Source organism: Monodon monoceros, unplaced genomic scaffold, assembly GCF_005190385.1.
Source record: "Monodon monoceros isolate NGI ecotype Baffin Bay Population unplaced genomic scaffold, NGI_Narwhal_1 Super_Scaffold_15, whole genome shotgun sequence".
In the NCBI taxonomy this organism is placed as follows: domain Eukaryota; kingdom Metazoa; phylum Chordata; class Mammalia; order Artiodactyla; family Monodontidae; genus Monodon; species Monodon monoceros.
The window spans coordinates 39628228-39654107 of NW_021703771.1; the positions used below are offsets into that span (position 1 = coordinate 39628228).

The 25880-nt window shown below is 38.8% G+C and overlaps 1 protein-coding gene across 1 annotated transcript in view; it reads left to right on the top strand.

Moving 5' to 3' along the window:
• The window catches only part of FIG4 (FIG4 phosphoinositide 5-phosphatase), a 137929-nt gene that overhangs the window by 89769 nt on the left and 22280 nt on the right, over nucleotides 1–25880 (top strand). Inside the window, exons 18-22 of the mRNA XM_029223714.1 lie at nucleotides 968–1115; nucleotides 3688–3771; nucleotides 5529–5724; nucleotides 6731–6813; nucleotides 8901–8987. Of these exons, the coding sequence (XP_029079547.1) occupies nucleotides 968–1115; nucleotides 3688–3771; nucleotides 5529–5724; nucleotides 6731–6813; nucleotides 8901–8987 (598 nt within the window). The remainder of the gene's footprint in view (nucleotides 1–967; nucleotides 1116–3687; nucleotides 3772–5528; nucleotides 5725–6730; nucleotides 6814–8900; nucleotides 8988–25880) is intronic.

Here is a 25880-nt window from a genome sequence, read left to right on the forward strand (position 1 = left end):
ATGTCCCTCAAATGTTTAGTGGATATAATATATTAGTTCATCATTTAAAATTAGTACTTGATGTATGTCTAGATATTTGGGGGGAATGGGGAGGAAGTGAAGACCCATTCACAAGGAGAAATAAAAACTTTTCCTATATCTAAGCAGTGAAAAAAAGTACAGATGTGTGTATAAAAGTACATTTTAGTCACTGAAGTTTAAATTATCTATTTGTCAGAAAGGCACGAAAATTTTTATATTAAAAGAATATAATTTGTTCCCAAATTAAATAATTGACCAGTTTGCAATAGAGTTTGTTCTTGATTCTGTTACTGATTCCCCTGACCACGGGCAAGCCAGTTTTCCCAGTTGTGAAAGGATATTAAGATCTATTGCCAATCTGGAACATTCCAGTTGAGGACTCCATCTAGTCATGGTTGACCATCCCAACTTTGGGTGGTGAAGGCCATAAAGTAAAAAAGGTTGCAAATGACTTTCGGTTCTTAATAAATTATTAATTAACTTCTAAAAAGTATTTGTTACCTTGAAATTCTGGGCAAAATCATAACTCATATTGCTAAGATTTGGTTCTGGGAAAAAGGATAGGACTTCAACAGCCTAATAGTGCCCGTAAATAGGATTTGAAATATAAAGGAAAATTTAGTGAAATTGCATAATTTTTATCTAGAAGGCAGAGGGTATTTATTTAAGAGCAAAAAGGAATTTAAAGAACTGAATAATTTGATTTCTAAAATAATTCCCCACTCCTACCCCCCTTCCAGAGGTCCCCATCTCCTTAGAGTTTGTCACGCTCAGCTTTGCAGTATATATTCTGTGCACATATCTTGTTCCTCTTCCAAGCGTGAGAGTGCCAGAGGCAGGAGCTGAACTTGTTCAGTGCGCTCTCTGTGAACACAGTTGATATTACAGAAATATTTGAGAGATGTAATCTAAAGGCTTTAAGAGTAACAGGCAGTATCTCTCTTAGTTATCTGTGCTGCAAACTTAAAGAAGTTGATAGTGAAGAAGTTTCACAAATACGAAGAGGAGATTGACATCCACAACGAATTTTTTCGACCATACGAGCTGAGTAGCTTTGATGACACCTTTTGCTTGGCTATGACAAGTTCAGCGCGGTATGTTGTGAGTTCTCTGAAACTGGAAGAATTGGGGAGCTATAGTTTTCCTAGTTTGTACAGCTATATCTTACTTTACTCGGAATCTGTTCTGTAAGCCTGCTAGCAGGTGGTTGTCCAGCCTCTGAATTCCTCCTGTGACTGGGAGCCCGCTACTCAGGAGGCTGTCCTTCTACAGTTAGACAACTAGAGTTAAATTCTTCTCTTAGATAAGTTGAAATCTGCCTCCCTTCGGTCCTAATTTTTCATTTGGAATAAACTCAGCTTCTTAAGTTGAACTTAGAAATTGAGAGCCAGCATAAATTAGTGGACAAAAAGCATAGTCTTTGGTATTAGAAAGGCCGGAATGTGAATCTTAGACCAGCCATTGCCTACCTGTGTGACCTGGAGAAAATTATCCAACTTATGTGAGTCTGTTTCTTCATTTCATATAGAGAGGGGTGTGTATCACACAGACACACATGCACCAAGTGCCTAACGTAGTACCTGGCACAGGTGGGTTACTCATAAGTGGTGACTCTTATTATATTACTGTTTTTATTAGGCACAGGACAAGTCTAGTTCCTCTTCTGTGTGATAGCCCTCTAGATATTTGAGAAAGCAATATTTTTTTCAGGGTAAATATCCTTCTTTCTTTCATAACTCATATGACATTGTTTGTAGACATCTCTCCACCTTTGAACATACTTCATTTTTCTGCCTCTTTTCGAGTTTGGCGGAGCCTTTTAGGAAGATGATGGTACTAGATTAAGAAAATCAGGCAAAGAAAATCAGTTTTTGATCATTATGTTTTATACTAAAGTTTACATTTTTGTATTTACATTTTGTATTTTTCATTTACTTCAAATGTGATATATGTATGCCTAAACTTAACATGGTACATGTAGAAACATATTCCATGGTTTGTTTCCTAGAAATCACTCTACATTTTGCTTCAGTTTCAGATAGAAAGTTTGGAATTCTCACTTGCTTCATTTTCAGTTACCTTGTTAAAGTTTAGCAGTTGTAACTGTAAGGTTATTGTCATTTTCCAGAATTTTTCAACTCAGCAAAACGTGAATGATATTACTTATATGTGTATGTACAGATATACAATCGATTTTATTTATTGGCAGCATTTAATGCTCTGTAAAGTTCCTACAGATACTGAGTTAGAGAACACTGAACCACTGCTCTTAGGAGAAATACAGGGTTAGTTTCCTGAAAACATCTGGTCATAACATTTTCCTCAACCAATCAATACGTAATCTTATTTTGTATGCTTCTGTTAAAGATACCTTGTATAATATATATTGTCAATTCATTAACATTGATCTCACAGCCAACAGCACTATAACTCATGCCTGCATGAAGCTTCTCTAACTCATGTATTTTCTCTATAACATACAACTTTCTTCTGCTTAGAAACACCAGGCAACTTCCGCACTATGCGTGGGGGCCATTTTAGACAGTGAAATCTCCAAAAAGCACAAAAATGTGAAAAACATGGCACTAAATAGACTGTGAAAAGGACACTTGTTTTCAGTATGAGAGCTAAAGCAAGAAGGCAGAGTGTCACCTTGTTCCCCCTCGGTCGGGAATGTGAGCGTTGGGTTACTCTAATTTTTCACTGCACTGCATATGCGCTTGTCTGCGAGTGATCACAAAAGCTCTGAGTGTTGCCTTTGGGGATACAAATAAATTTTAGTGAGTAAGCAGATTCTCAAATATGGCATCCACAAATAATGAAGATGGACTGTGTATGTTCAAAAAGAAAGAAAAATTAAACCACTTGCATTTTGAAAACAACATTTTCAAACTGTTAAGTAGGCATTTTGAGTCAGATTCAATATTACTTTCTTTTCCTTCAAAAAATGTAATATTGAATCACACACTTGGAGAAGTATCCTTGCCAGAAGTTATGAGTCTTATCTGCATAAATCATGCAACTGTTGCCTTTTTGGCATCTGTTAAAGGGCTTCAGCGGTAATAGTAAAGTAGGCCCTGTATCGTGAGGAAGTAGCTTCAGCTTATCTCAGTAAGTGGTAAATTAACAGTTTCTATTTAAAGTGTTCCAACAGTGTTTTAATGAATTAACCCCAGCCTAATGAGGTAGGTGTTGATACTTCAATTCATACCACTGCGTTTTTGATCATTATGTCCGCCTCCTTAGGTGGTGTTGTGTAATAAAAACATTGTCCATAAAACTGAGCAGCTAAGTGTCTTGCCATTGGTTTTATGAGTTTAATTTTACCCGAAAACGAATTCGTGATATACAACCAGAGGGTATGCATCTTAGCAGTAATTCAGATACCAACTCTCCTCCAGTAAACAAAATCTTAAATTCAAAACTATTGGGTCTCTTAATCAGAGAAAATTCACAGTGAGGACTGCTAACATTGAAGTTACTGAGTACCATTAGGTCATGGGGTTTTACGGCCCAGATTACCTAAACTCCCCTGATTATTTGGCTTAGAATATATATACCTCCTAGGGCTAAGAAGGAATCGTGTAAGAATGTGAATTGAGATAGAAGTGGACAGTCCTCTGGATGGACAGTGATTCACATGGAATTTTCTTCCCCTTTCTTCAGTGACTTCATGCCTAAGACTTTTGGCATTGATCCAAGTCCGTTTACAGTGCGTAAGCCAGATGAAACCGGAAAATCAGTATTGGGGTAAGATTTGCATATAGAATGAAATTTTAAAGATTCATGTAAAATAATATAGCGCTTACAATATAATTTCCACCAAAAACTAATAACTTCAAGTCACATAGTTTGGAGCAGTCCATTCACTGCATCTATACAGGTAGCTTTTTTATAGCACTGGGATCATTAAAAAGTGTTAGACACTGAAAGTGTAATTCATGGGAATTCCAGCAACACGATGCATTTTACTATTTTAAATCAGGAGTTTCCCAGATGGCGTAAAGGCAGGTAACAGATACTATGTATGTCCTTTAATATCTCAGCATCCTGTTTCCCACAACATAAAATGCTTAGGTAAAAATTTATATTAGTTGTATTTATTTTCGTTGGCATCCTGAGGCGGCAACATTAAAGCAAATGCTCAGAGAACTTAATAGATTTTCTGTGTATTACTGTAACATTGTTTTGGGGATGACTGTTATTATATGCAATAATATGAGGAAGAGAACAAACCATGTTTACAGTCTTTATGCTTTGAGACTGGAATGAAATGTGTTCTAGCATAAGAATCTCTGTTACTGCCACTGACCTGAATAATCCCAGTGATAAGATTTCTCCTAGGCCCTGGCCAGAAACCCTGGCCAGCCTGTAGATTCTGAGTCCTAATTGTATTTGGGAGTGTGTACGGGGGCCTAATTGGATTCTAGCTACGTGTGATTTACACAATGAGATATATATTACTGTTTTCCAGGTACACCATTTATGTGGCTTAAATATGTGGCCTTAAATAGCTGCATGTTAAGCCCTGGACCAGATGCTAAGAGGAATTTAAAAGAAGGTTAACATCCTCAGGACATTTAGAATTTAAGGAGTTCCTGGGACAAATACGTAAAGGATCAGCTCTGTTAGTGTATAGTACTGAAATGTATCAACTTTAATTTTTAGTTGCAGAAAGTTAGAAATGAATTTATTTTCTGTAATATCTAACCCGTGGTTAGATAGTATTGCATGTTTCTTTCCTAAAAATGCAGAATATTATGGTATTTTAAGTCCCTTGCAGAAAATTTTTTAAAGTAAGAGTGAAATATTAAATATTTTTCATAAACGCCAAAAATATTACCATAAAATGTTTTCTGAATTAAAACAATATTCTTACTACTCTCAAATTTGGCACTAAAATAGAAGTAAATAAGTGTGGGCTTTTTCTGTGTTTTTCCCCCCATCTACTCCCTATTATTAGAAGGAATGTTCAGAAAATATAGTTATTTCGTAATAAAACAATTTAAAATGTTAGTTTATGTTCATCAGTTGCTCATTACTTTGGTACAAGTAACCAGCTGCCAGTGATTGCTAAAAATTCATAGGAGGGACAGAAATATACATGGATTTGGCTATCGACCCTTTCTTGAAGCTTCCACAAATTATAGGTAATTTTACTAATATCTCAAACATAATAGTCTTCTATTATGGTATTATAAATTTTGAAAATACTGATTTCACTTACCAAAGGAAGACACAGTAGCCAAGTGGTGAAAAGACTTTTCTGCACACTACAAGCACATACTTGTTTATTTTCTGAATTTATAACAAAGCTTAAATTCATATAAGGTCAGCATGTACATGATAAAAGATTAAACTTTAGCACAACTTGAATCCAGAAGCTGGCTTCTCACGGTCATTTTCTTATGCTTCACCAGGACTAAGGCTTTGGGACACAGCGATACACAGTAAGCGTTGAGGGTTCGGTTTACAGATGGTTCACATCCGTATTCATCTTTTTAAAGAAACAAGAGCAACAGAGAAGAAGCTGTGTTACAGCGGAAGACGGCCGCCAGTGCCCCACCGCCGCCCAGCGAGGAGGCCGTGTCCAGCAGCTCTGAGGACGACTCCGGGACCGACCGGGAGGAGGAGGGCTCCGTGTCCCAGCGCTCCACGCCCGTGAAGATGACTGACACAGGCGACAGTGCCAAAGTGACGGAGGTCAGGGGCCAAGGAGAGTGTGCAGTCCGGCATGAGGCTCATCTCCAAAATCCCGCTTTCAGTTAAAAGGCTGAGAGCAAGAAAAAGTCACATTACCTCACTCATACCTTTCTAATGCACAGTGTTGCAGGCACTGCAGAGATGAATACATCTGACAAAGACATTACTGAAAATGCTTTCTGAAACTGGTGTTTTTGCTTCCATGTGTAACAGTAAACTTCTTGTCACTTCAGAATTCTTAAAAGAATCCTGTCCCTCTTTGAGCAGCCCATCCACTTATTACTTTGGTACAGTAGCCCATCCGTTTATTCCCTTGCTCAGCACATTGTTGGAATGCAGGGTTTGGATCTAGGCCTCACAATCTTTGCATAACCCCAGTGGGAAGTTCATCCTGTTCAATTTGACATTACCAATATACTGCGGGGAAACAAAAGGCAAGTAAACCACAGAAGAACCAAATTTAGCTTTTGGGAAATTTGCTTTCTAGAAATGGCCAAAAGTCATTAAAGCTAGACACGTTGCCATGGGTTGGGGTTGGCAAACTACAACCTATTGGCCAAAACATCCTGCTGCCTGTTTTTGTAAATAAAGTTTTATTTACAACCAGCCATGCCTATTTACAGCCATACCTACTTGTTTATATATTGTCTATGGCTGCTCTTGCCCTATAACAGCAACAGAGTTGAGTAGTTATGGCAGAGACAGTATGACCCAAAGAACCTAAAATATTTACTGTCTGGCCCTTTACAGAAAATGTTTGCCAACTTCTGCACTATACAAAAGCAATTAGTAATTAATAGTTTTTTACCCTAAAATAAACTATTTTAGTGAAAATGAAGTCAGATTTTTAAAAACCATTAACTGAGAAATTTAATGAACCAGGTTGAAGAAACATTGTGATTGCCTTTGTGGGAAAATTCACAGGTTCATTTTCTTCATCTTTGGAAATTATTAATATTCTAGATGTCTAAAACTTCTTCCTGGTTCCCTTTTCTTTTGACCCCAGAATGTTGTCCAGCCCATGAAAGAGGTGTATGGAATCAACCTCTCAGATGGCCTCTCAGAAGAAGATCTCTCCATTTATTTAAGGTAAAGTATTTTCATGAGAGATTAAGGACAAATGCAAATGTAATACAATACCTTATATCTAGTGTAACGTTTAAAAATTGAAAATAGTCAACAATACAGAAGGAAGTGAATTCCACTTGGAATAAAATAGTAGCATTTAGGTCAAATTCTGAAACAATTTATATTTGGAGTTAAAAGGCCTACTTACTGCCTGAGACTCTCAGGGCCCCTCAGTGATAGAAATTTATGATGCTTACTTGTATTTTCACTGCCCATAAGCTGCAAACTGAAGTTCATAGACATCTCTGCATTCCTGCATTAACAAATCCTCAAGATCAAGTACCTTCTTACAAAATGAACTTGGGATACAGACAGCTGAGGACCTTGTATTCCCTTCAGCTCGGGGTTGGGGTGGAGAGCTGCTGGTGGGAGTGGAGGCTGAGGAGGGAGAAGGAAGCAGTGATGTAGGGGCACCAATTCAGAATGTTATCAACCTTTATTAGGAAGACCTAGCTAAAAGGAGGCGATCTACCAAAAGGTATTCCCTGAAATCACGTATATAATTTTGTGTGTCTGTGTGCGCTTGCAAAGATTCATAGTTATCAGATTCTCAAAAGAACTCCTCACCTAGAAATCCTTAAAACTCTGACGAGACCACTGTAAACGCCCCCTCAACCTAATGTATGCATTAAGAAGACTTAATTATTGCAAGTGAACATGGACCCACTTCATCAAAGTTTGGCTTATGTAAACTGTAATATAAATGAGCACTAACCTCCAGGTCTTTTTTAAGGGGGGTATTTGTTTTGCAGAATCCATTGAGCTGGATATTTTCAGCTCTCTGCTTCAAACTAGTAAGATCTGCTGTAGAATATGTGAAATATAAAAATGTACGGCATTTCTTGACTACAGAAGCACTGGTATGACTGTGCATCACTGTCTTACTGGAAGCCAATTGAGTCGTTCCGAACTCAGCCACACCCTCCTCACTCCTGGATACACAGGCACACAGTGACATTCATACAGCTGTCACACTCCGTAGCTCAACTCTTTAGGAGTTAGTTGAAGTGGGCCTTCATAAGCAACATGATCTGGAAGAATGGTTTATCTGGGGTTAGTGACTGAGTAATATGACTTTACTGCAGAGAGCATAAGTGTACATGTCAAGGCTGTTCACTTGCTGAAGATAAAAGTTTGGATAAGAGTAATGTAATTTAAAAGTTTTTCATAGTGCTGTACTGATTGAATAATTGGTAGTTTCTTCAGCACTTTTCCTGACTTTTAAAAAAAGCTCATAAAAACTACAAACTGCATCCCTGAGGGGAAGATGGGTGCATGTAGCACAGGCCACACTTCAGATGGGGACACTTGAGAAATATCAGTGGCCCATTGCCAGGCATCCTCTTACCTTGCCGAGCTGGCCTGGGGCGAGTCCCTTTGGCCTTAGCTGCGAGTCTGGATTAGTGTCGTTGGAGGCTTCTCTGAGGGGGATGGCGGGGGGGCAGTGGTGCTCAGCAGGTGGTCTCCTTAGTCCCCTCCAGATCAGATGAAAGTACTCTTGCAAGCGGCTGGCGCATGTATACCTGGGGATTCCTGTGGTCCTGAGGAAACCAACTCCATGCCCTGGGTGCTTAGCAGCATCCTTGCTCCAGGAGATGGATCCCTAGCCCGATCTGGCGTTTCCTTGTTGTTTGTCTCACTGCAGACATCCCCGTCCCTGCCACTGCCTCACGTTTCCCCATGCTTCCTGCTGCTGTCACCCTTAGATACGCGAGGCCTTACAAGATCATCTCCCTGGCTTCAGGAACATTTTGGCTCAAGTTCTGTATCACGTTTGAGTAAACGGGATGCAACGAAGTACACGTTTTGTTTCATTCCTATGTCCATGGTTACGACTTACATTTTAACCCATTCCTCCTTTACTTCTCATAAACCCATTCTAACATCAGGCAGTCATTTATAAATCGAGTCTTGTGTCACATAGGGTACTCTAGTGTGCTTTTCTGACGTAAGCATATAACTGTCGTTTGAAGGCCCATATCATTTTGTGCGGTCTACTGAATTTGTGGCAGGTAGTTCTTTAGCTTTGTATCTGTTATAATTTGTAGATTTGTGCAGCTGGGGCAGAGTCAACATAAACAAGACAAGAGCAGCCAGCAGTTCTGTTCCAGGTGCCCAGATGGAGTTATAAAATTGTAAGTACTAGATTAGACTTGTAAAAAAAAAAAAAATCTTTGTATTCATGCCATTCGGGGTACTTTTTTTTAAGACTTTATGAGAAAGACATTGTCTTGTCCCCAAATTAGTACAAGCACTAAAGCGTCTCCTCCTGGTGTAATACCATATCCGAGGAAAACTGGGTAGCTGTGGGGATGGGGAAAAGGTTGGGAGCCTTGCCTTGCCTTTGGAGGTGGGACTGGAGTTGGTGGGGATTTTCCTCCAGAAACTCTGCTCTCCAGTGGATAGCAGTGGGATGAAAAAACAGCTCTGACCCTGGAGACAAGCTCCTCAAATTCAGTGCAAGACCCTTGAGGGCAGGAGTGGTTTGTCTTTTCTAGCTCTATATCTTCATCAGTTCTGTTAACTTGCTGTTTAGTGAATAACTTGGAGTTTAGTAAATTCTTAAATAAATAGAACTAGGTTCATATCCTGACTTAACACTCTGCCACTTTTTTTTTTACCTTGAGCAAGTAACTTAAGTCCTGTGGGGCTCAGTTTCTTTATCTGCAAGATGGGTTAATGGTAGCACCTGCTTCATAGGAGGATGGTGAGGCTGAAATGAAATCATGCGTACAAAGTGCTGAGATCAGTGTCTGGAATACGTCCGCAGTACGTTGTGATCATCACCATTGTCCCTTTCTTCTTCCTATTTATCATTGTTCTCTGCTTGTTGGGACCAAACAAAGCAAAGGATGTGACCAGGAGTGGCTCCTGATGCCATATGCTCAGCTGAGTTTCCTCTATAAAAGGGGTCACTGTGGTGATTAAATGAGGTAGGATATGCAAGGCATCTAGATCAGTGTCTGGCACAGAGTTGACATTTGGTAAATGTTCTCTTCCCTTTTCTTGGTACAACTTTATCAGTTTGTTTAATAAATTATTTGATAGATACTGACTGCCTGACTTCTCCATGTACTACATCTGCGTGTTCCTAATTGTTAAGAGGCTACTATAGTGATCCAGGCAAAGACTGGTGCCTTAGAGAATAGTGGCTGGGAGGATTTTGGAAATGGGATGAATCTAGGAAATATTACAAAGTGAAATAGACTGGATAGTGAAATAGTTGGGTATGGGGAAAAGGCCTTACCGAGGATGGCCGTTAGGTTTTTTGGAAACAGTAGGTTTGATTCATTCATTCATTTAGCAAATAGGTATTGAATACCTATTCGGACCTGTGTTAGGACCATGGACAGCTGCCATTTATCAAGGTAAGGAGCACCGTAGGAGGAACCTGTTTGCCTTTCAAGGGGGATCAAAGTGGCCATGTTTAGGAGGCAGTTGAATCAACTGATCTGGAACTCAGAAAAGAGCCTCTGGGAATGTGAATGCGTGTTGGTGATAATTAAAGCCTCTGGTTAAAGATGACAGCACTTAGGAAAAGAGAATAACAGAGTGAGAAGAGGTCTACAGCTGAGTCTTGAGGGGATCTGAGTTTAACGCTGAGGAGAGAGAGACAGAGATGGCTAATCAGAGAAGGGGAAGGAAAACCAAGACTGTTTTATCACAGCCTCCAAAAGGGCTATTTATCCCTTCTTTCTCTCCCCTTCACTATTTTTTTTCCTCTTTTTTAAAAAACATATGAACGGGCTTCCCTGGTGGCACAGTGGTTGAGAGTCTGCCTGCCGATGCAGGGGATGCGGGTTCGTGCCCCGGTCTGGGAAGATCCCACAAGCCGCGGAGCGGCTGGGCCCGTGAGCCATGGCTGCTGAGCCTGCGCGTCCGGAGCCTGCACTCCGCAACGGGAGAGGCCACAACAGTGAAAGGCCCGCGTATCACAAAAAAAACCCAAAAACAAAACATACGAACTCCTATTAACTTAGAGACAGTTTTTCTTTCGTAGGTCTAATTAGCATATGGAAGTATGAGCTCCCAAATGAACTGATAAATATGTGGCCAAAGAAGGAAAGTATTTCAATGTGTTAGTAAAGTAAGAGACTCTGTTAACCAAATTATTCAAATGATTCTTCCATTAAAATAGTATGGCACAACTTAGGAGGAGCAGGTGATGAAGTGAATACAGCATTACAAAATAAAAGGAAAACATGTTCCCACATTTCCTTCAACACTGTGTCTACTTTGATCTGTAATTGGTCTTGCTGTTAAGTTACTTTTAAATTCCTTTTCTCAAAACATTTAGTGTTTGCTTTTCTGAGCCTTAGCACAGATGAAAACCATGTGAATCTAGGATTTTTTTTTAACGTTTTCCACTTAATTAGTAAAGAATGGAACATGAGTGTGTCTTGGTGCAGCATCTTCAGCAGGATAACAAAGAGCTTGGTAGGCTCTGCATTATGTTGTCATGGCAACTGCCTGAGAGTGTTGGGTTTTGGTGTGTGTGCACGCGTGCTTTAAATTGAAACTGTAACTAGGTTCTTAAAATGTCAGCTCTTCAATTTTAAATTTCTAAAGCTATGCCAAAACCAAGAGAAATTAGATTTATATGAGATCCTGGAAATTCTCATCTTATTATGTTTTGGGTTCTGGTAGTTTTTAAAATATATTGATAGTAAGTTTATTTTAAGTTTATATACATACATATGTATCAACTCATCTCTGGACAATTCATAATCTTACCAGTTTTTCTTGAAATTATGAGGCAAACCAATACTCCTTTTCTAAATATGAGGTATACAACAACCAATGTAAACTATATTGACAGTAAACAATAGGCAGGGAGCCAGTGGACTAGGGGCTCCTGAAGCAGAGGTGCAGAAACCTGCATGGGGAGCTGGGCACGGTCACCCAAGCTCTTGCAGGACATTTCTTAGAAGCGGATGTTAAACCCCAAACTAGTCAATGTCTGCACCGGCAGCCCAAACACTCATAGCTGTATTCTGTGAGTGTGACCCTCCCTTCGACTCATGCCACTCCCTAGGTGTATGGGTGGTGATTAGGGAGAAATGACATCAGCCAACATTTCCTGAGCAGTGTGTGATGGGCACTATGCTATGTACCTTAATCTATATTAACTCAATTCTCACAGTAACTCTAGGAAGTAGGTCTTAACTATCATCTTCATTTTACAGATGGGGAAACTGAAGCACAGAGAAGTTATGTAACTTTCCCAAGGTCAAACAGCAAGTGGAGGAACAGGATTCAAACCCAGATGAGCTGGCTTTCCATCACTAAGCTATAAATGCCTAGTGTTACCAGCTGCTCTTATAGCCACAGTGGTAAAAATACTGGGTTATTAGTGTGACCAACCCTCATTTTGATCTTCTGACATGATCTAGTTTGTAGGCAGCTCTGTATGCAGACATAATGTTTCAGCCCCATTGAGCTTGAAAATTTTTTTTAATATTTAAAGAGAATATACCTTTACTCTTTTCCTGGTACCCAGCATATTGTCCCAAACGTAGACATGCTTCCTGGGCCAGCATACTTTGCTTGACTCATAACATGATGTGGAGGTTGTTTAAGCCGTCATGAGAACAGTGCTACTGCTATTCAGTTACTGTCATCCTAGTGAGTTGTAGGTTCTTAGAGTTGTGTTCCCAGCTGCCTCCTGAATAGTACCTAAATTGAGTGCTCAGTAAATGTTTGTTGAAATGTACTGACTGTCACCCCCCACCCCTCCCATTACCATCAGAGCCTGCATGGGGCCCCATGAGCATCCCTAGAAACCCACCTCACCCATCCTTGAACACTTTTTAGTTCTTCCCCTATTCTATTTCCTGCTCATAAGCCCTCTGCCCTCTTCTGCCTTCTGATAGAGGAAAAAAGTAAGCACACCAAGGTTTTAGCATTTTTTCTCTCTGCCCTGCTTCCACTTGCACCTGTGACCAAATGCAGAATGAGAAGGGCCTGCGTGGAAGGACTCGCTGTGCCAGGGCGGGTGGGGTGCTGTGTAGCCCAGCGGTGATTTGCTGTATTCATGCCAGAGCACCCTGCCCTCATTGTACACTCCCACCAGTTCTGAGGAGTTTTTAACTAAGCAGCAAGTGCCAATCAGTGTAGGTTAAAAAGAACATGAACTCGCCTGTTATTAGTGCCTGCTATTCCATGGTTCACCTATTCTAGGAACATGTCTCACTTGTTTAAAATTACCTCTAAGAGGTGGTTCAAAATGTAATACATAGAGCTTGGGTAAAATGTGTCTAATTTAGGATTCTTCCAATGCAGGATGAGCTAAATAAGTGTGTTTACTGTTTTAGGACCCTACGGTTGAGTTTATTCCCTAAGTACATCTCACAGTAAGTAGCATTTACTGACCTTAGAGGGAATGCGCCTGGGAATGGGCTTCTGCTAGGGGGAGCATTTCACAAATCAGAGCGTGCTGTTACACAGAATTAGGGCACCTTTTCACACCGATGAGGTGAGCATGACACTAGGCCATGATTAGCTCAACTTTGTTACTTTTCACGGTTTTCAGTGGTGAGTCCCTACATACAAGCCACTCTCTGGGGTTCCCCACCCCCGCTCCTGCCTCACTGGTTTCGTCTAGTCCTCCGCGGATAGTGCTGTCTCCTCTGCCGCAGCCTAAAGAAGTATTTCTGCCTTCACGGCCTTGTTATCTTTCCCAGACACCTGGGAGTACAGTCTTTAAAGGTTTAAGGATTAGAGCAGTTGGGAGGCAGTGATCAATGATTAATCAGCTAATTCCCTCCACAGGTGGGAGATGGTAGGTGACAACAATTCCTCAGCCCAAGGAAACTAGGCTGTGACCTCTTCCCTCACCCCAGAAATTACCGTAGAAGTCTTTCTTTCTCTTTGATTCTGGCCTTTACTTTTCTCTCTTTAAGCCTCTCCAGCTTTTCTTATAAATACTTTTCTAATTATCTCTTTCTGCTTTCCCCTTACTCCCTATTTCTTTTACTTTTAGTTCCTCTCTTTTCCCCTCTTTTTCTTTTGCCATTCTCTCTCCAGCCCTGCCAGGGTATTTTTAGCTCTTTTTATTTTTAAATACAGTAATCTCTCCACAACACAAATTTCCTTCCTGTATTTTCCGACAGTGCTTTTCAGATTGTAATCCTGGACTCATTAGTGGGCCATGAAATTAATTTAGTAGGCCTCCACGTAACAAAATGAAACAAAACTGAACTGAATCCAATAGAAGGCTCCAGTGCATGGCACATAGTATGGTTAAGTCTTGTTTCATGAAATTTTATTTCTATACATAAATATAGCATCGTGTACCAATTTGCCATGCAAAGTGCATTTCTCACTGTGGATAACAGTCACAGGTTGGATTTACATGAATGCACCTTTTCTGAAACCACATAACTTAAAAATCTTAACTCTGTTCCTTATATCTAAGCACTTAATGAATGTTTGTTGATTGGATGAAAATATGTGTGAATGATTCCTGTTGAGAATAATTAGGCAAAGAGAGGAGAGAGGTCACGAAGAAAAGGGGTCAGGAACAGATGAGAGGTTTCTGTGGTGTATCCAAAGTGGGTAAAATAAATGCAGGCCTTGGAAAATACACTCTTGTTACTCCCAGTGAATTGAGAGCTGGGATGCCTAAACAAGGGAAAGAGGTGGCAAGAAGCTACACTGAAAGTCAAAATGAAAAGCTGTTAGATGGATAAAGGAAAAACAGAAAAAAGTTGAATGCCTCTTTGTTTGAATATTATCTACAATAGCACTATGTATACTATGTAAAACAAGAAAATTTAATGGAACAGGGTGAATTTTTTGCACCTTTCAGAGTAGGCTATCCTGAAAGGTTTCTAGCATATAAGGAATAATAAGTGGAAATTTAATTGTAGGTACTTGTGTAATTAATGTATCTAAAATGACTTTGATATTTTAAAAATTTAGTATATTGACTATTTGTTTTTGGTGACTACAAAGCATACCATTTATGGGGATTCTGTAGGTTCACATGAGGACTTGAGTACCTCCCCTTAATACGGGTTTTTCTTTTTTTCCAAGAACCTAGCTAGCACTTCTATAAGGTAAGGTATCTTACCTTCTAGGTAAGGCATTATAGGCATTAAATGACAGGTATTTATTGACTGTTCACTATGTTCCAGGTTAGGTGTACGTACAGTAATACACAGTTGAGTGAGATATAGTCCCTGCCTCTGAGGGTTTACATTGACCTGGGGATGGGGGGGGGGGCGGGTGTGTGTGTCAGTGATTCCAGGTGTAGGAGGTGCTGTGGTGTTAGCAGAGGAGGCTCTGGGGGTGCAGAGAAGAATCCAAATCAGACAGATTCCTGGGCAACCTGACCCTCAGGCTAAATTCTAAGGGAAAAATGGAGGTTGCCCGGTTGAAGAAGGCAGAGAGGGCAGAGGGTCAAGACCACACACAGCTTTTGGAGACCCGTATGGAATTCTGTGCCTGGTGCAAGGGGATTGTCAGCAAGGAGGCCAGAGAGACAGACCGGCAGGAACAAGATCAGAAAGAGATGCTAAGTGAGAGAGAGTGACCCTTGTCCTAGAAGCATGTTTTAATCAGCGGAGTGATAAAGGTCACTCTGGAAATAGCATGGAGAATGGATTGGAGAGAGAGAAACAGCATATCTGTTGGAAACATCAGGACAAGAAAGTGATTGGAGTCTGCTTGCTATTGGCAGTTGAAATAAAGGGATTTATTTTGTAAAGGTAGACTCTGTAGGGATTGGTAAATTTTGGTAATGGATTAGATGTGAGGAATGTGTTAGAGGCAGGAGTTTTCTAGCTTAGTTGAGTAAGTCTGGTTACCAGGATTGGAAGTACATGACAAACGTAAATTTGGGAGCTAAGGTCGTTCATTTGTGACAATAATAAGGTCAAGACGATTTGTCTGGGGCTCAAGAGGTTTTAGATTAGAGAGATTCAGTAATTTTGTGGATTTTTTTCTGCTCTTGATTTAAAAAGCAAGTAAGTTAAATTTTGTATATTTCTCTGATGGGGGTCTGAGTTAAATAGGTTATTATACATGGTTTTTAAATTTTCTTGAGATCCACGGTCTGATTAAAAGGAAAAAAATCCTTCAATTACTGATAGACATGAAGAATTTATTAGGGTTTTAAATGTATTTTTAGCCCATAAAACACTTTTTTTACATGAGCAAGCAGGTTAATCCTGGGGGAACAGATTTGCATATCTGATACGGCCATGTGAGGGTTATTACTCATTGGTTTTCTTAGCTCTGCATACAAGAATCACATTTTGTAACTGTTTAACCTTTTGTTATTTTGTTAGTTTACCAAATTATCATCAATCCTGTGTATGGAAGGTGAGTGGGATGGTTTCGGGCAGCTGGAGTGGCCACCGCGCCTTCCTGACCCCCTTTCCTTTTGCACGATGATGTTATATGCCCAGGTATGATGTGTTCATTGCCCTTGTCTTCTCTGAGCTTATGCGAAAAGTCTTTCCAGTTAAGATAAAACTTGGGTTGAAATACAACAAAAACCATTTTAATTTTATATTTAAATGTAGGTCTGTCATCCTACGTGTGACTCAGAACCCTTTGGGGCTTTTACACACGATTTTAAAAATAAAGTACATGTCCCATCAAGTCCTAATTGTGTTCAAAATCCACCAACAGGCATCAATAGTCTTTTAATGTTGTATCATAATTTTCTGTGGTTAACATTTTCGTAGTATTATTCGTTTTCCTTATGGTTTTATGAAGAAATTTGAAGAATACTACCATGCAAATCAATTACATTATGTTTTCAAAATTAAAGGTGCGTTCATAGTTTGTAATCACCTTTCTTCCATCCCTCCCAATTTATGGGAACAGAAAGTCCTTGGTTAAAAAACAAGAAAAAAAACCCACTATGTGGTATTTTTAATCTGAAATTAATCTAAGAAAAACTGTTAGTTACTTGAGGCAACGCTTAACTGCCTTTGGGTCCCCAGTCCCTAGCATAGTACCTTGTGTGCAGTAAGCATTAAATAAATTATGAATAATATTTTATATTCAGTAGTTTTACCTCTTTAAGGAATATCATGCAGTAGTTAAGTGTGAGGGAGAAAAAGGGAGAAATGTCAGTGTTAACAAATTGAAGCAAACGGCAAGACAAATGATAAATATTTGTAAGTTTTTATTTCACTATAGTATATTTTCAGTTTTAGATGTAACAACACAGTTCTTGGCAGGTCTCCCATGATTTTCTCAATTGACAAACCATTGATGTCCTTATTAGTTCATTTATACATTGTTAGTAGGACAGGCTAAAATAGGATCATGATTTTCTTTTTAAATTTAATTTTGTCCAGCTTTATTAAGATATAATTGACATATAGCATGTGTCAGTTTAAGGTGTACAATGTAATGATTTGATATCTGTATATACCGCAAAATGGTCACCATAATAAGGTTAACACATCCATCACCTCACCTAGTTAAAACTGTGTGTGTGTGGTGAGAACTTTTAAAATCTATTCTCTTAGCAACTTTCAATACACAATACAGTATTATTTATAGTCACCATGCTGTACATTACATCTCCAGAATTTATTTATCTTATGAGTTTGTACCTTTCGACCACCTTCAGTCATTTCCCCTATCCCTCACCCCCGTCTCTGGCAACTACCTACCAATCTGTTCTGTTTCTATGAGTTCAGTTTTTTTGTTTTGGAGGGGTTGGTTAAGATTCCACGTATTAGTGAGATCATATGGTATTTTTCTTTGACTACTTCACTGAGGCATAATGTCCTCAAGGTCCATCCATTTAACAAAAGGCAAGATTTCCTTCTTTTTTTTTTAATAGCTGAATAATATTCTTTGTGTATATATAACACATCTTTATCCATTCATCCATTGATGGACACTTAGGTTGCTTTCATGTCTTGTCTATTGTAATTAATGCTGCAATGAACAGGGGGGTACATATATCTTTTTGAGTTAGTGTTTTTGTTTTCTTCAAATAAATAGCCAGAATTGTGATTGCTGAATCAGATGGTAGTTCTATTTTGAAGTTTTAGGGGAACCTCCATACTGTTTTCCATAGTAGCTGCATCAATTTATATTCCCATTAATATGTACAAGGGTTCCCTTTTCTCCATTCTTGCTAGCACTTTTTTTTTTTTAATAAATTTATTTGTTTTTGGCTGCATTGGGTCTTCGTTGCTGCACGTGGGCTTTCTCTGGTTGCAGTGAGTGGGGGCTACTCTTCGCTGTGGTGCACGGGCTTCTCATTGCAGTGGCTTCTCTTGTGGCGGAGCACAGGCTCTAGGCACATGGGCTTCAGTAGTTGTGGCTCTTGGGCTCTAGAGCTCAGGCTCAGTAGTTGTGGCGCACGGGTTTAGTTGCTTTGCAGCATGTGGGATCTTCCTGGACCAGGGCTTGAACCCATGTCCCCTGCATTGGCAGGTGGATTCTTAACTACTGCACCAGCAGGGAAGCTCTATCTCTCCTTTTTGATAATATTCTAATAGGTGTGAGATGATATCTCATTATGGTTTTGATTTTCATTTCCCTGATGATTAGTGATGTTGAGCACCTTTTCATGTTCCTGTTGGCCGTTTGTATGTCTCCTTTGGAAAAATATCTGTTAGAGTCCTTTGCCCATTTTTTAGTTGGATTATTTGTTTTTGTGCTATTGAGTGGTATGAGTTCCCTATATTTTGGCTATTAACCCCTTATGAGATAATGTGGTTTGCAAATATTTTCTCATTCCATAGGTTGCCTTTTCATTTTGTTGATTACTTCTTTTACTGTACAGAAGCTTTTTAGTTGGATGTAGCCCCGTTTGCTTATTTTTGCTTTTGTTGCTTGTGCTTTTGGTGTCATATCCACAAAATCATTGACAAGACGGATATCAAGGAGCTTTTCTCCTATGTTTTATTCTAAGAGTTTCATGGTTTCAGGCCTAACATTTAAATCTTTAATCCAGTTCTGCTTTTGTGTGTGATGTAAGAAAGGGGTCCATTTTCAATTTTTTTTGGATGTGAATATCCAGTTTTCCCAGCATTATTTATTGAAGAGATTATCTTTACTCCATTGACTATTCTTGGCTCCCTGGCCAAATATTACTAGACTATGTATGGATAGGTTTATTTCTGAGCTCTCAATTCTGTTCCATCAGCCTATGTGTCTGTTTTTATGCCAGTACCATACTGTTTTGATTATCATAGCTTAGTAATATGGTTTGAAATCAGGAAGTGTGATGCCTCCAGTTTTGTGGGGTTTTTAAATATTTATTTGGCTGTGCTGGTTCTTAGTTGCAGCATGTAGGATCGTCATTGCTGTGTGGGGGATCTTTTAGCTGTGGCATGTGAGCTCTTAGTTGTGGCATGTGGAATCTAGTTTCCTGACCAGGGATCGAACCCAGGCCCCCTGCATTGGGATCCCGGAGTCTTAACCACTGGACCACAGGGAAGTCCCGATGCCTCCAGTTTTGTTTTTTTTTAATTCTTCTTTCTCAGGATTGCTTTGGCTTTTTGGGATCTTCTGTGGTTCCATAAAAAAGATTGAATCATTTGTTTTATTTCTATAAAAAATGCCATTGGAATCTTAACAGAGATTGTAATGAACCTATAATTACTTTTTAACATTATTTATTCTTCCAGACCATGAACACTGGATACTTTCCATTGAATTATGTTTTCTTCAGTTTCTTTCATCAGTGTCATATAGTTTTCATTGTACAGCTCTTTTACCTCCTTGGTTAAATTTATTCCTAAGTACTTTATTGTTTTTGACGCTATTGTAAAGGGGATTGTTTTATTTCTTTTTCAGATAATTCATTGTTAGTGTATAGAAACTTAACTGGTTTTTTGTAACTTTATTATCCTGCAAATTTACTGAATCCATTTATCAGTTTTTTCTTGGAGTTTTTAGGATTTTCTATCTATATATCAACTGCACATAGGAGTGATTTTACTTCATCCTTTCTGATTTGGATCCCTTTTACTCCTTTTTCTTGCCTTATTGTTCTGGCTAGGATTTCCAGTGTTGAATAGGAGTGGTGAGAGTGGGCACCCTTGTCTTGTTCCTGATGTTACAGGAAGATCTTTCAACCTTTTATTGTTGGGTCTGTTAGCTGTGGGCTTGTCATATATGGTCTTTATTATGTGGAGGTATGTCCCTTCTATACACAACTTGTTGAGAGTTTTTATCATGAATGGATGTTGAATTTTGTCACGTGCATCTATTGAGATGTCATGTGATTTTTGTCTTTCATTCTATTAATGTGATGTATCATATTTACTGATTTGCATGTGTTGAACCATCCTTGCATTCCAAGGATGAATCCCACTTGATTGTGGTGTATAATAACTTTAATGTACTGTTGAATTTGATTTGCTAGCATTTTGTTGAGAATTTTTGTACCTATATTCATTGAAGATATCAGCCTGTAGTTTTCTTTTCTCGTAATGTCCTCACCTGGCCTTGGTATCAGGGTAATGCTGGCCTCATAAAGTGAGTTTGGGAGTGTTCCCTCTTCAATTTTTAGAAGTGTTTGAGAGATTGGTATTAATTCTTCTGTAAATTTTTGGTAGAAATCACCAGTGAAACCATCTGGTCCTGGGCTTGCTTTGTTGGGAGGTTTTTATTACTGATTCAGTCTTCTTATTAGTTCAAATTTTTTATTTCTTCATGATTCAGCCTTGGTAGGTTGTATGTTTCTAGGAATTTATCCGGTTCTTCTGGATTGTCCAGTTTGTTGGTGTATATCAATTGTTTATAGTTGTCTTGTATGAGCCTTTGTATTTCTGTGATATCAGTTGTAATGTCTCCTCTTTCATGTATAATTTTATTGATTTTGGTCCTCTTTTCTCCTTGGTTATTATAGCTGAAAATCAGAGAACCAGCCTTTGGTTTTGTTAATCTTTTCCATTATTTTCCTATTCTTTATTTCATTGTTTCTGCTTTAATCTTTATTATTTCCTGTCTTCTGCTAACTTCTGGTTTAGTTCTTTTTCTAGTTCCTTGAGGTGTAAAGTTAGATTGAGATCTTTCTTTCTTCTTGATAAATGTGGTTCTCTGTAAACTTGCCTCTTAGAACTTCTTTTGCTGCATCCCATGAATTTTTTGATATTAGTTGATATTTTTTACTTCCCTCTCTTCTTTGATCCATTGGCTGTTCAGGAGGGTGTTGTTTAAATTACATGTCTTTGTGAGTTTTTCAGCTTTTCTCCTGTTATTTTTAGTTTCATTCCATTGTGGTCAGAAAAGACACTTGATGTAATTTCTATCTGTTGAATTTGTTGAGATTTGTTTTATGACTTATATCATCTAGCCATGAAAATGTTCCTTGTGCTCCTAAGAATGTATATTTTGCTGCTGTTGGAATGTTCTGTATATGTTTCTTAGGTATATTTGTTATAGTGTTCAAATCCTGTTTTTTAATTTTCTGTCTGGATTATTTATCCATTATTGAGATTAGGGTATTAATGTCCCCTACTATTATTGTATTGCAGTTTATTTCTCCTTTTAGTATTTACTTTATATATTTAAGTGCTCTGATGTTGGATGCATGACTATTTACAATTTTTGTGTCTTCTTTAACTCCCTTTATCATTGTATAATGACTTTCATCATCTCTTTTGACCATTTTTAACTTAAATTCTATTTTGCTTGATATGGTACAGTGACTTCTGCTTTCTTTTGGTCACCAAAAGAAATTGCTTGAAATAACTTTTTCCATCCCTTCACTCTCAGTCTTTGTGCATCCTTAAAGCTTAATGGCATTTCTTGTAGGCAGCATATTGTTGGATCTTCTTTTTTAATTTATTCAGCCACTCTGTCTTTTGATGGGAAATTTTAATCCATTTACTTTTTTTTTTTTTTTTTGCGGTACGCAGGCCTCTCACTGTTTGTTGTGGCCTCTCCTGTTGCGGAGCACAGGCTCCAGACGTGGAGGCTCAGTGGCCACGGCTCATGGGCCCAGCCACTCTGCGGCATGTGGGATCTTCCCAGACCGGGGCTCAAACCCATGTCCCCTGCATCAGCAGGCAGACTCTCAACCACTGCACCACCAGGGAAGCCCAATCCATTTACAGTTAAAGAAATTATTCATAGGTAAGGACTTACTATTGCCATTTTGTTGTTTTGTAGATCTTTTGTTCCTTGCTTCCTTTTCTTGCTGTCTTCCTCTGTGATTTGGTGACTTTTTGTAGCAATATACTCTGACTCCTTTATCAGTCTTTTTTGTGTCTACTACAGATTTTTCCCTGTGGTTACCACGATACTTACAGAAGATATATTTGTAGCATCCTATTTTAAGGTGACAATAACTCCAACAGCATGCAGAAACTTTATACTTTTACATCTCCCCCGCCATCCATTATGTGGCAGTAGGTTACTGATGGTATGATTTACACCTTTTTAATATTATATACCCAATAACAAATTATTCTAGTTATGGTTACTTTTAATACTTTTTTTTAACTTTTAGAGTAGAGTTGCATGCGATTATGCACCACCATTACAACATTAGAGAATCTGACTTTGACTATATATTTATATTACCAGTGAGATTTACACATTCATATGTTTTCACAGTGTTAATTAGCATCCTTTGATTTCCACTGCCCAGTGAGCTCCCTGGCCAGACAGGGCCACCAGCTCAGCTCTGCAGTTGCAAAGAGCCTCTGGCTGGGATCTGTGTTCAGTTGTAGCTGCAGGGAGGAATATGTTCTGCCAGGATTTGAGTGCTGGTTACTGTAAGCCCTGCCCCCCTTCTCCATTTCTCTCTGATTTTCCATGATCAAGCTCCAGAGATTTCCCCAGTGATCCCTGTGAGGTGAGACCCAAATGGGCCCCCTGGGAAGTACCCTGCAGGGCTGGGGGAGCTGGATATTTACTTTGGGCTCTTTTTCCCCCCACTGTAGAAACTACAGACCTGGGGGCCCTCTTGTGTGGCCTTGTGACTATCCAGAGGATGAGCAGTGCAGTCAGAGTGTAGCCATTCCTCTTATTCTTCTAATGCTTTCCTTCTTGGTCTCTGTGGGTCCAGGGGGGTGCTTCTACTTCACCCCCTGGATTCTGGGATTTTCACAATGGTGACTTGTCTAAGGATAGTTGGTTTTCTTGTGAGGGGGATGATGTTGGGGACAACCTACATTGCCATCTTGATCCATGATTTTCTTATTTTCAGTTCAAATCGCTGAAGCTCTTCAAAAGAATCCCTTGATCAACATGCCTAGAATTGAATCAAGATTTCTTGATTTCCATTTGCCTGTTTCTAAACACATGAAACCTTAAAAGTTTTGCTTTCTTTTTGTATTTAGCTTACTCTTAGAATCTTACAATTTAAAAAAGTTATGGCAGTTTGATCTCAGTTGGAAAGAAGGGAAATTTTTACATTTAAAAAAATCTTCCTTCTCAAACCCACTTTCTATTTGCTTGCAAAAACTCTTTAATAAGATGGTTTACATCCATTAGTAAAGGGTCACAGTTTCTATTCTGTATGTGTGATGTCACCAAAACACTAATTAAGCCCCAGAATATCTGAATAAAATGTATCCTGTCCTTATGCAGGAAAAAAGAGGACTTGAGACTATCTTGACTTTCTTAACCATTTTGTTTTACTATTTATAATTGTGTTAGAAGTTCATTGCTTAGTGTCAAAATTAAGTCAGTGCTTTTTAAGCATTGTACATCAAAGTAATAACTCTTTCAGGCTTATTTCAAAAGATGAATAGCTAAATTGGTAGCTCCTTTATCATGTGGTTAGAAAATAGAAAAGTAAATTGAATAGTTAATATGTTCGAATACATTTACTTTCAGTAATAGAGTAGAGCTAGGAAAAAAATTCTGATATCTTTTTGGGAACTCTAAATAAAATTATATTTGAAGCTTCTCAAACCATAAAATTATATTTGAAACTTCTCAAACCAATAACTTTATCCTTTATACTCTCTTCTACTCATTATTACTCTTACTTGTCCAAAGATTTTGCTTTTGTTTCAAACAGTTTTAACATAGTAGGTATTATTCTTGGATTTTCTCATGCTGTAACAAAATCAGTTATTGGTTTATTTATATATCACGTAGATGGTACAATTGAATTGTTTACTAGTTTATTTTTCATTTTAGCGTTTAATTTCTGTTTTTACATGGAATCTTGGATATTTCCCAACAGTCTCATGAGAAAATCAATTGGTGTCATCTGAATTCTTCACATACTTCTTTCCTCCCAAAAGCCATCTGTAATGGCTTCTAGAGATACATAGATAACAGTCAGATTTGTGTGGAAAGGTGCAAGACAGCATTCTCAGAATGTCCCATTCGTGTACACATGTGTGTTTAGCATATTAGGACTGTGAAATTTGGGAACTGGAAGACGTTTAGGGGTCACTGGACTCAGTCCTCTGATTTTCTAAGAAAACAAGCCTGGAGAGGGTCTGCGGCTCATTCAGAGTTACAGAACTCTTAAGTGATAAAGCCGGGACTCAACTTCATTTCTTTGGGACTTAAACCCAAAGTCCAGTAACATGATAGCCTGAGCCAGGCAGCTGGAATTCCTCCAACCCATACTCCTATTGGGTGCAGCTAAAAGTGGGGGAGCCTCCCACAGGCAGCATGGACAGTAATAAATAGTGAAAACTAGCACCTCATCACCAAAGGAAGAAAAAGAAAACAGTAAAAAGCATAAAGCAGTGAGGCTCAAAATGTGGTTTGCAAACTCCTGGGGAGTCCTCCAGCCCCCACTGAGTCAAGTCCTTCTCTGGCCTGGCTCCTATAATGAATGCACCTCCATCCCAGGCAGGCCTTCAGCATTGGAAAGGCCATGAGGGAAGGGGCAAGGGCCTGGGAAGGCGGTGGGTGGGTGGGTGGGGAGGGGTGGAGAGGCAGGCCAGTTACACTTAATAATTTTTATTGCTTCATTAAGTATCAACCCTTGAATGTATGTCTTTCTAGTATTCTTTGGGGCAAAATGGGAGATACACATAAAAGACTTCTGTTGTATATCAAAACATGATGGTTGTCAAGGAAAAGCACGTGTGAGAGCTGAACTCATCACTTTTTTCATAGAACACCAATTAAAATAATGACTGACAAACTATGGTTCTTCAGACGAGTATTTGGCAGACACTTTTTCAAAAATGAACAGAGTATAAGCCTGTCACTTCAAGAAAAACAATTGAAAGTATTTGTTACAAGTGATTGAGTTAGATATTTCAAGCCAAAGTCAGAATTTTGGAAAACTTGTATCCACCATCATTAGGTTTTTCTGGTGAGATTGGTAACGATCTTAACAAATGTGATTTTTTTTTGATATTGTGTAATGAAATGCCTTACATTACATTTGGAGGATCTTCATAACTCAGTGAGTCAATATTGCCCAAATGACCAATGCATGTATTAAAAAAATCATCCATGAATAAGAAAACCCATTCCAAGTGTAAGACAGACCAATGGATTTTAAGATAAAAGCATATGAAAAGTTCCTTGACATGATTTCAGATTCTACACTGCAACTAACCTTTAAGAAATTTGTCAAGTTTTGATGTAGCATCAAAGAAAAGCATCCTCAATTATCTGGGAAGACTATTAAAATACTTCTTCCTGGGCTTCCCTGGTGGCGCAGTGGTTGAGAGTCTGCCTGCCGATCAGTAGATATAACCCAATAAACCAAAGCTTTTTGGGATCCTAAATAATGCCTTTAAGAGTATAAAGGGGTCCTGAGACTAAAAAGGTGTACAGTATTTGACCATTTATGTCAGTATGCAGCACTAAGGCAACCAGGGCATTACTACATTATAGCTTTGTTCAGTCCTTACCAGAGGAGTGATATTCCTGACCAGCTGAAGAAATGTTTCTTTTCTGTAGTTTGTTTGTTTAAGGAATTAAGGAAGCAAATAGTTCTGAGACCCTCTGATTCACTGGTTCCTTTATTCACTTGCTCACTCCTTCATTCAATGGCTTTTTTCACAGAACTAGAACAAAAAGTTTTTAAATTTGTATGGGAACACAAAAGACCCCAAATAGCCAAAGCAACCCTGAGAAAGAAAAACAGAGCTGGAGGAATCAGGCCC